The sequence below is a fragment of the Cynoglossus semilaevis genome, chromosome 19 (assembly GCF_000523025.1).
Source record: "Cynoglossus semilaevis isolate Cse_v1.0 chromosome 19, Cse_v1.0, whole genome shotgun sequence".
In the NCBI taxonomy this organism is placed as follows: Eukaryota; Metazoa; Chordata; class Actinopteri; order Pleuronectiformes; family Cynoglossidae; genus Cynoglossus; species Cynoglossus semilaevis.
The window spans coordinates 13,695,901-13,706,321 of record NC_024325.1 but is presented as its reverse complement, the minus strand read 5'-3'; the positions used below and the strand labels follow the sequence as shown (position 1 = coordinate 13,706,321).

Genomic DNA, 10,421 nt, shown 5'->3' with positions numbered 1-10,421 from the left:
TGAGGGCGGCGGCGGCGGCGACGGCGGCGGTGATGAGCTTGGATCGGTGTCCATTTCAAAACACCGTTCTCTGTGCACACGCTCAGATCCTGGAAAGTGCTTTACGGTGTCAGAGGGATTTAAAGATTCATGTGACATGAGTGTTTAGTGAACTCCTGCGCTGAAGGTGTTCAACATGTGGCGTCCGCGTTCGTACAGACGCAGAGAGGTTCGATGCCAGGTGTAATCTGTGGGCGGTCCCCAGGCTTGGACACAGGCGGGTCTCCGTCAGGGTCTTGTTCACATATCTGTGACCCTCAGGTGTCCGTCCTCTCCTGGTGTCAACAGCTGAGGTGATCATTTCTAATCTGACTAAATCTTGAGATTCTGTGTAGCTCCGCCCACACTGTCACTGTGACCTGTGTCACCTCGTACACCAGTGCTGGACTACTGCAGTACCACGTTCAACTGAGGGTCAGGTCTGTGGTCCGTCTGCCCTCCAGATTCAACCGCAGACCCACTTCCTGTCGTGTTGCGTTCCTGCTCCCTGGCAGATGTTGATGATTATTGTAGATGACCTGACGGTGACTTAAAGTCCAAGTTTAGAGTTCTTCAGCTGCTGCGTAACCTGAGCCGCGGGCGGTGACAGCTGGGAGGGAGAGAGGCCGAGAGAGCTGGAACAGAACCTTCACCTTTCTGATTTCAGCCAAGAACGGTCACATGACCACGCCACACTGATGTCACCTTGTTTTCACACTGACAGTAATGGCATGATAAAGGCCAAAAATTATAGAACATTACACTTCAGTACAGTACACTTTTTAATTTTTAATTTTTAATTTTTAATTTTTAATTTTTAATTTTTAATTTTTAATTTTTAATTTTTAATTTTTAATTTTTAATTTTTAATTTTTAATTTTTAATTTTTAATTTTTAATTTTTAATTTTTAATTTTTAATTTTTAATTTTTAATTTTTAATTTTTAATTTTTGAAATTTTTGAAATTTTTAATTTTTAATTTTTAATTTGTAGCTATTTTACAGTTATTCCTGAACCAATTTATATTTTAACTTTTTTTTTTTTAACAATTTCAATGACCTCAAACACAGAAAACAAGAAACAGTTTGTTTTTCTCCCTCTTTTTGTGCAGTGCAGGGGAATGAGGAGACACAGCTGATCAGGAACTTGTTCAAAAACTACAACAAGAACATTCGACCCGTGGTCCACCCTGTAGACCAGGTGCAGGTCCAGATCAAGCTGACCCTCACCAACCTCATCTCTCTGGTCAGGCTTCACTCCTCTGGTCTGCTGTAAAAAATAAGATAAAATAAAATGTTGCTGTTGTTGTAACTGAGAGCTGAGAACCAATCATATTACACTGGGGTCAGTGGGTCAACCCAGGGGTCAGTGATTCTTACTGTTCCTGTCTTACAGAATGAGAAAGAGGAGACCCTCACCACCAACGTGTGGCTGGAGATTGTGAGTTTTTTTTAAAGAATTTTCTAGAATTCCAGTTCAGCCCTTCTTTGTTTTCTATCATCGTGACGTGACGTCACGTGACGATGAATTCTCTTTTCTTCACTGTCGCCAACAGCAATGGTCCGACCACCGTCTGGTCTGGAACACCTCGGACCACTACGGCATCAGTGTAATCCGTGTCCCCTGTCACACCGTGTGGCTGCCGGACATCGTCCTGGAAAACAAGTGAGTCGAGAACAAAACAAAACAACCGCACAGCCATGTTTGTTCACGGACGCCAACGTGACCCGCCGTCGTCTGTCCTCCTTCTCCGCAGCATTGATGGAAACTTTGGCGTGGCCTACTACGCCAACGTGCTGATCAGCAACACGGGCTGGATCTACTGGCTGCCCCCGGCCATCTACCGCAGCACGTGTGCCATCGAGATCACCTACTTCCCCTTTGATTACCAGAACTGCACCCTGGCCTTCAGGTGTGTTACCGCCCGGTCGCCGTCGCCTCGGTGACACCGGTGTGTTACCGCCCGGTCGCCGTCGCCGTCGCCTCGGTGACACGTTAGTGACATCTGCTGACTGTTTGACGTTACCTCTTCTCACCCCGCCTTCTGCTCTGACCCCGGCCCAGGTCCCAGACCTACAGTGCCAAAGAAGTGGACCTCATCCTGGCTGTGGATGAAGGAGGCACCATCGAGTGGGTGGACATCGACCCCCAGGCCTTCACAGGTGCAGCACAGCGGGTCCAGACCCGGTCCGGTCCTCGCGCTGAGATCGACAACTGTTGACACACTGTTCCCGTGTTTTCCCTCTTCAGAGAACGGCGAGTGGGCCATCGTCCACCGACCTGCCAGGAAGATGATCAACAAACGCTACTCCCCCGATGACCTGGAGTACCAGGAGATCCTCTTCAACCTGGTCATCCAGAGGAAGCCGCTCTTCTACATCATCAACATCATCATGCCCTGCTCCCTCATCTCCTCGCTGGTCGTCTTGGCCTACTTCCTACCTGCACAGGGTCAGTGGACGGACAGTTGTCAGGTCGACTACATCCTTATCTCAATGACGTCGTTCTGGCCGTAGAAACCGTCGACACTGTCGTGTTTGTGGCATAAGTTTGAACAAAAATGAATGAATAGAACAGTTTACTCCAGATCAGTCATTCACTCTCAACTGACTGTAGGTGTGAACGTCAGTGTGAATGGCCTCTGCTGTACACGTGGACGGCACTGACAGGGTTAATGAGATGAGAGCGCTCCAAACGCGGCCTGACGCTGTTTGTTGTTGACTTTGTGGTCCTGCAGAGATTTTTCTGAAACTCTGTTCACTGTTTTTCCTTTTCTCACAGCCGGGGGGCAGAAGTTGACCACGGCCATCTCTGTGCTCTTGGCTCAGACTGTCTTCCTCTTCCTTATTGCTCAGAAAGTCCCGGAGACGTCTCTCTCTGTCCCGCTCATTGGAAAGTGAGTCAGTGTGTTTTCTGCTGATCTCTGCACATGTTGATTCGTTTTCTTCTTCCTCTTCTTTTTCTTCTTCCTCTTCTTCTTCTTCTTTTTCTTCTTCTTCTTCTTCTTTTTTTTCTTCTTCTTCTTCTTCTTCTTAAGCTCATTTCAGCATATATCTACCCCCCCTCCTTCCTCACCCCTCCTTCCTCGCCCCTCCCTCCAGGTACTTGATCTTCGTCATGTGTGTCACTACCCTCATCGCAACCAATCAGATCGTGGTGCTGAACATCTCCCTGCGCAGCCCCAGCACTCACACCATGTCCCACAGCATCAAACATGTGAGAACCGTCAGCGTCACAGAGTCACTGATCAGCGGTCATGTGACTGTACCTGGCCAATCAACAGCACTCTTGTCTCCACCAAGGTGTTCCTTGAGATCGTGCCCCGCTTCCTGGGCCTGTCTCCGCTGGTGGACGACAGCGAGGTCACCACGGAGGTCAACGGAGTCCGAGAGCGTCGGCGCAGCTCCTTCGGCCTGATGCAGCGAGCCGAGGAGTACGTGATGAAGCAGCCGCGCAGTGAAATGATGTTCGACAAACAGAGAGAGAGACACGGCCTCACGCGCTCCATTGGTAGGACGTCCTTTAATTCACGTCAACGCTGCAGTTTTTTTTCTCTGAACATTTTCCTCTCCTGTCTCTCAGTGGACAACATGGACGTGAGCGGCACAGCTAACCTGTACAAGAGCTTGGCCCAGGCCGCCCCTGAGATCAAACAGTGCGTGGACGCCTGTAACTTCATCGCCGAGAGCACGAGGCAGAGGAACATCATCGGGTCGGTGAGTTCTACCTTCACGCCCTGATTTCAGCTCTGATCCTGATTTTCCCTCTCCCGCTCACTGCTCTGTCGTTCCTCACGTTAAGGAAATCGAGAGCTGGGTGCTGATCGGGAAGATGATCGACAAGGTGTGTTTCTGGGCCGCCATCCTCCTCTTCATCGTCGGCACCGTGGGCATCTTCCTAACGGGACACTTCAATCGGGCACCGGACTTTCCCTTTCCTGGCGAGAGCAAAAAATATGTTCCGACATAGGAGCGTTAGGAAGAATCTGCTCACTTTACCTCATGCTTTTCCACCAGGCGATAGGAGCGTTAGGAAGAATCTGCTCACTCTCTTCCATCGGTCACTTTACCTCATGCTTCTCCACCAGGCGGAGTTTTCTGCCTCTGGACTCCAGAGTCTGAGCAGCAGCAGTGACGTCACGGCCGCGTCTCCTCTCGTCCTCAGGCCTGTTTCAGTTGTCCGTGCAGCTGAGGGCTTTCCTTCAGATATGCAGATTCATTCATGCATATTTTTATGAATGAACTTAATGTGTGGATCAAGTCTATATAGTAGGGTTCTTATTTTTTTTGTTTTTGTTTCGTATGGATGGAGGTACAAAAACAAATACTACCTGTCGGTTTTGTACTCACCGATGTGACTTACTGTAACGCAAAAAAAAAAAAAAAAGTCAAAAACCTTTCATCCTCATGCTGTGACAACTCATTTTTACTGAACCAATGACCTTTGTACGTTATTTTGTATGATTTTTTGAATGGCACTGTGAAAACAAACAGTGGTGTAGAGCAGTCAGAGGCGGTCGGTCGGCGAACTCCTTTCTCTTCTACCCACTTCTACTTAAGTCTGGATCAGTTGACCTGCATGTACCATGTCTTATAAAGCATGTAACCGGAGCAGCCGGCTCTGAATCAAAGCCTTATTCTTCTTACTATGACTTATTTATCAGAGGGTGTTGACTGTAGACGGCCCGCAGGAATATTGTGTCAAGTTTATAAATAAATATTTTATTCTCTGGATCATGACTTTAAATATGGTGGGACACAGTTACTGAACCCCCTCCTCCCTCTAGTGGTTCCCAGAGTGAAGTTCTGGTTGCGGTGCTATTTCATTGTACAGAGAAGGTTTTACTGATTCATATTATTCTAATGTAATTCATCTAAAAAATATTATAATTATTTTAAAATATATAAACACATTAAAAACTACATTACACACACAACATGTACACTTCCGGTCTGCGTTTTAATTTGAAATACCCATCAGGTTTATTTCAGTGTGATTGACTGCCATCGTGTGGTTTGAATCTATAACACACCAACGCAGACAGTTTGTAAACAGCGCCAACCCCTGGCCGGAAGATGCTATGCGTATTTAATAATTAGTAATTAATCAACTATCTTTTGAAGAAATATTTTTTTATATCTGCTCATTCATTTAAAAAAAATACACTTAAAAAGATTTTAATTATTTTCTGTATTTTACCATTCACTTTTTTTGTTTTCTAATTTAAAAAAAGAAAAAAAAAATCTGCGTTTGATTGGTATATTTTGCTGCTAGCTCAACATATATACAGCCATATAAGCGGGATTCGAACCTACCATTCTCTTCAAAATACAGGTTACGGCCCGTGTCTCGGTGTCACGTTGCAGGTTTTGAGTCTAATATATTTTTTGCTGTCACACTGATGGCTATTTATTCGCATAATTTAAATATTTGACTTTGTATTTTCCATGTAAAAAAAGTCGTATGTGTTTTTTTTTTTTTACTCCATTTGAAGACGCAGGGGTGAGAGAGAGAGAGAGAGAGAGAGTGGGAGGGAGAGAGAGAGAGGGAGAGGGCGGGGCTTGTGCATCACCTACAGGGAATGAATTCACCAACTCTCCTCGACCGCCAAGAACGTACGTGAGTGTGAATTGCGATGGATTATTTCCGTTAAATCTCCCAGTTTTTCGGCCTCGAGTGTTGATTAGCAGCAGCTGCCGAGGAGCCGTGACGGCAAGTAAACTGTCGGTGAGTTGTTGGTTTAACCACAAACTTTTTTTCCCACACACACACCGTCTGTTGTCTGTGTAAGTACGTGTGTCGCGTACAGATGCACAATTCCACCGTCTGTGTTTAAAACACGGACTGACGTCTGTTCACGAGACATTTACGGCGTAGAGTTGTGTTTTATTTATGTCTTTTTATTTATTTTTTCTTTCTGTGGAATGTGGCGGAGCAGCTGCTGTAGGAAACCGGGGAACGGGGTGGAGACCACGCACACCAAAAAAAACAAAAACTTAGCTTTTAGCAAATTCACGGCCAGCGTCACATTCAGTGACATCCGGTGTGTGTTCTGTCAGTGGTTCTTCACAGTGGAGGAGATTCGGTTTTGTTGATGTTCACGTTTCCGGTGGAGCAAATTAAATCCAACATCCATTATCTGTCGAATCACAGACGGGCCAAAAAAGTGTCTGTTCCCAAATGTTTAAAGGTACAGTGTACAGAAGTGAAGGCTCGTGTTGTTGTTACATGTATATGTTTACCTTTTTATATTTACCAGTAGTTTTTGAATTTTAAAATTTGGGTTACAGTGAGAGACAAAAGCAGAAGTAAAATATATATATATATATATATCTATACATATATGTAAGTATACATATATGCATATATACAAATATATATATTTATATATATGTATATATGTGTATATATATACAAATATATATGTAAGGATATATATAGTTGTCTATATATAAATATATATTTCTATATATGTGACATATTTTTATATATGTATATATATTTATATGTATGTATACATATATAAATATAAATCTAGAAATATATATCCTTGTATATATGTGACATATATTTGTGTATATATATATATGTGACATATATCCAGCACGGAGCCCAGGTCAGACCTCAGATAAAGATCTTGCTGTGCAGACACTGTTGTTTTAGTGGTGATTGTGGTTTTTTTTGGGGTTTTTTTTTTGTCCATCCTGCAGAGTCGCTGCTTCCATGACACATATATGTGGTCATCAGTCACAGCTTTGTTCTTTTCAGGATGTTCTCCCGTCACTGCGTACATGTTCCAAAGTCCAGTTAAAACACACACACACAATGTGGGTTTTATTTACCCCTCCACCACAGTGATGTGTGAAGACCAAGCTTTGCAGAAACTGAACTGAACTGAACTGAACAGAACTGAACTGAACTGAACTCAGTGTTGAAACCTAGGCTGTAACAGACTCTTACAGCAACGACACATTTTCTGCCCATGTGGGTCAAACTAGGGCTCCACCAATCTGACCAGTCTTCCTCATCACCTGGCTCAGACTTATCTGTATCTGTAACAAATAACACATATATTTGTCATTTATTGTTAAAATAATGCTAAATTATTTTTGCTCAAGAGTTTTTGTAGTTTTTGTAAACATAAAATAAAATCCAATGTAAATATTAGCGACTGAAACGGAGAACAATCGCTGCTTCCATGACACCACACACACACAAACACACACACACACACACCTGTCTGGAACATAGACTCTGGATGAATAGATCAGTCCCATTATCAGGCTCTTCAGTCAGTATTCTAACATAGATCAGTTGTAAACCCAGTCTAAAGCCTGTGAAATGGTGTTTGATTGAATCCCGTTCACGTCCAGGTGGAGATAAAGTCCGACCATAAAGACTTTTACGGCAGCGACCGTCAGGTTTGTTTATGTCATAAATAAGACAGAGATCAGTGAGGGGACAGGGTTGTTGACACTGACCACACCCTGTCTCAGTCAGTCTAAAGCCTGAGTGATGACACTGGAGTCAGTGAAGTCTCTGAACTGCTGTGTTTTTGTCCAAACAAAGACTTCCATCATTTTTCAGTTCTAGTTTCTCAGAGATTCTAAGACACAGATTAAAAATTCTAGTTGTGGTCAATTAAAAAAAAAAAAAAAACAGTATTGAGTGGGGCAAGAACCGGGGGCAGTTCCTCTTTCTAAGGATGGGTTTTTGAACCACTGATGAGAGCAATCACTGTGGTTACTATTTACACACACACACACTCACACACACACAGTTCCTCATTACATCGGAAAACATGAACACATCTACATGCCACGCCCTTTATGCTCACTGCCCTGACTTCTCATGTGTCCTATTGTTAATGACCTCATCAACTATATACTGTACACACATAAGACGGCTGTAGTGTGTGACGGCTGTGGTGTGTGACGGCTGTAGTGTGTTGGTTCTAGTCCCCTCCATCGGCGTGTCGTCCCATCTGACGGTGGAAAGACGACTGTGACGGTGAACGCCTCGCCGTGTTAGTCCTGCTGCTGCTCCCTAATCCACTAGCTGTTGTGTTGCTAACATTAGCCTTCAGTGTAGCCTGCATGCTAACACAGAGCTGCTGTTGCTAAGAGGCCGTTCAGATTCACAGGCCTTTTCTAAAGTGTATGGGATTTTTTTTTTTTTACTACTTATTTCTCTGACGTGTCTTTAAGTTTGACGTTCTCACAGCGCTCAGCACTCACTGGTCATTGGAGCTGTACTCCTCCATCCACACTGGGACAAAACTTTTATTATTCACCCTTTTAGAAAGTCAACAATTGCCTGAATTCTAATTTATTGTTTACTTTATGACCAGGACTAGTCTCGATGAAAATATCTTTTTGATAACGAGAAGAAACTACTGCAGGTTTTTTGCTCCTCAACCTAAAAAAAATATCGATGTCAGTACTTGGTATCGGCAAGGAAAATACTCATATTGGTTTAGACAAAAGGTAACGGGACAGCCTCAGAGGTTAGGGCTGTAATTGGCCGACTCACAGTCAGGTGATTTGGTTTTGATTGGTCGGTTCATCTGATCGTAGATAAATGTTAAATAGATTCTGACTGGACTCTGGTCCAAATGTGTTTCTCACACCAGGCGGGGCAGTAGAGCGCCTCCACGATGGCCAGTCCAGAGGAAGTGATCGAGGCGGTGACCGAGACCTCAGCGGCGGACACACTGGGGAGAAGACGCTTCTCACGTGACATCTACAGCCTGAGTCCTGATGAGTTGGACGGCCTCATGTCCAGCAGCGGTAGGAGAACTCAGAGCACAGCTGAAATGCCAGATCAGATGACGATGATGACGATGATGATGATGATGATGATGATGATGATGATGTACAACTCTGATTAATGATGGTCACCTGGTCACTCACAGATGGACGCCCGTTCCTGACCGTGCATCATCTTCCTGACATGAAGGAGACGGGCGTCCCGTACCTGATGCCCGGCGTCCCTGTCACGTGTAAAGTGGACAACACAGAGAAGTACACGACTCGATCAAAGGTAACCTTGGTGACGAAGACCACGGTGACAAGTACAGAATCATTTCACCTTATTGTTGTGTCAAAGGTTCCTGTAGGTCCAACCCAAACTTAAACACTTGTTAACCAGTAAAAATACATGTTTTTTTTTATGAAACAAACAAAAGTCAAAAGCAAATCACGGAGATAAGTCGTTAGTTAAAGATGCCCCGTCACATCCAAACATTTCTAAAAGTATAACCAAAATGTTTTAGCTAAATGCTAAAAGGATAGCATATACAATTCACCATAAAAGAAATACAAAAATAGCTAAACATGACTCCAAAGCTAAGTAGTTAGCCCAGAAATAACACAACAATAAAAGTTTTGCATTTTGATATGTTTTCATTTAAATTCCAGAAAGTCTGTTTTTGACAGTGTTTGTTTTTGATGATGATGACGACGATGATGACGATGGTTGCCGCTCTCCCTCAGGTGCGTGTAGGTACCCTGTACACCGTGAGGCTAACACACGGTCACTTCCACTGGACAGTGAAGAGGAAATACAAACATTTCCAGGAGCTGCACCGAGACCTTTACAAGCACAGGATGATGATCCACCTGCTGCCCCTGGGACGGTGGGTGTAACCTTCACACCATCCTCTCTCTGCTCCGTCACTGTCCCAGGCTGAATTTTTTTTCCATATTCAGATTTTTTTTCCTCCAGCCTTGACTGCTTTGTTTATTCAAATCATCTCTCACAGATTTGCGAAGGAGCGTCAGCAGCTGAGGGGCATGACCGAGGAGATGCCCAGTCTTCACGGGACAGAGCGAACCAGGAGGACGTCCAGTAAAATGGTACGAAAGAGGAGACGAAACAGTCAGAGTTCACACTGTATGAAATGTCAAATTGTATAAATCTATGTATGTATGAAACATATATTTATACATATATCTCTCTCTATATATTCAAACATATGTGTCTATCTGAATATATTTTTGTAATATATATATATATGTGCATATATAGTGTTTCGTCATTTCTATTTTTTTAAAGATAAAATAATTATATATATTTATACATATATAAATATATGAATGAAATAATAATAATTAAAGAACACAAATGTCGTGAAAGAAGACGTAAAGTGATGTTGGTTGAAGTTAAGGTTTTTTAAATATTAAACCAAAGAATCGCTCACACCTTTGTGTTTTTTCTGTGTACTTTTATATCTTGTTTTTTTACTTTAGAAATACTTGGAGGAGTACCTGAACGGTCTGCTGGAGAACGCCTTCTGTAGGAATGATCACAGCATGGTGACGCCAACGCAACGCACAGAGAATGAATGACAGAAAAGACGTCTGGCTGAGTGTTCTGACTGTGTTCTGACTGTGTTCTGACTG

General features: G+C 43.5%; 2 protein-coding genes across 5 annotated transcripts in view; both read left to right on the top strand.

Moving 5' to 3' along the window:
- chrne (cholinergic receptor, nicotinic, epsilon) overlaps positions 1-4,031 on the top strand; it is a 5,489-nt gene extending 1,458 nt beyond the window's left edge. Inside the window, exons 2-12 of the mRNA XM_025065584.1 lie at positions 1,130-1,263; positions 1,414-1,458; positions 1,574-1,683; positions 1,775-1,930; positions 2,083-2,180; positions 2,269-2,469; positions 2,800-2,914; positions 3,120-3,234; positions 3,321-3,528; positions 3,601-3,734; positions 3,820-4,031. Of these exons, the coding sequence (XP_024921352.1) occupies positions 1,130-1,263; positions 1,414-1,458; positions 1,574-1,683; positions 1,775-1,930; positions 2,083-2,180; positions 2,269-2,469; positions 2,800-2,914; positions 3,120-3,234; positions 3,321-3,528; positions 3,601-3,734; positions 3,820-3,987 (1,484 nt within the window). The 3' untranslated portion in view covers positions 3,988-4,031. The remainder of the gene's footprint in view (positions 1-1,129; positions 1,264-1,413; positions 1,459-1,573; positions 1,684-1,774; positions 1,931-2,082; positions 2,181-2,268; positions 2,470-2,799; positions 2,915-3,119; positions 3,235-3,320; positions 3,529-3,600; positions 3,735-3,819) is intronic.
- A 1,554-nt stretch (positions 4,032-5,585) lies between these two features.
- pld2 (phospholipase D2) overlaps positions 5,586-10,421 on the top strand; it is a 16,118-nt gene continuing 11,282 nt past the window's right edge. For all 4 annotated transcript variants that reach the window (XM_025065583.1, XM_017041807.2, XM_025065582.1 and 1 more), the window contains exons 1-6: positions 5,586-5,745; positions 8,651-8,807; positions 8,933-9,060; positions 9,513-9,655; positions 9,782-9,875; positions 10,269-10,334. In XM_025065583.1, the coding sequence (XP_024921351.1) occupies positions 8,675-8,807; positions 8,933-9,060; positions 9,513-9,655; positions 9,782-9,875; positions 10,269-10,334 (564 nt within the window). In that variant the 5' untranslated portion in view covers positions 5,586-5,745; positions 8,651-8,674. The remainder of the gene's footprint in view (positions 5,746-8,650; positions 8,808-8,932; positions 9,061-9,512; positions 9,656-9,781; positions 9,876-10,268; positions 10,335-10,421) is intronic.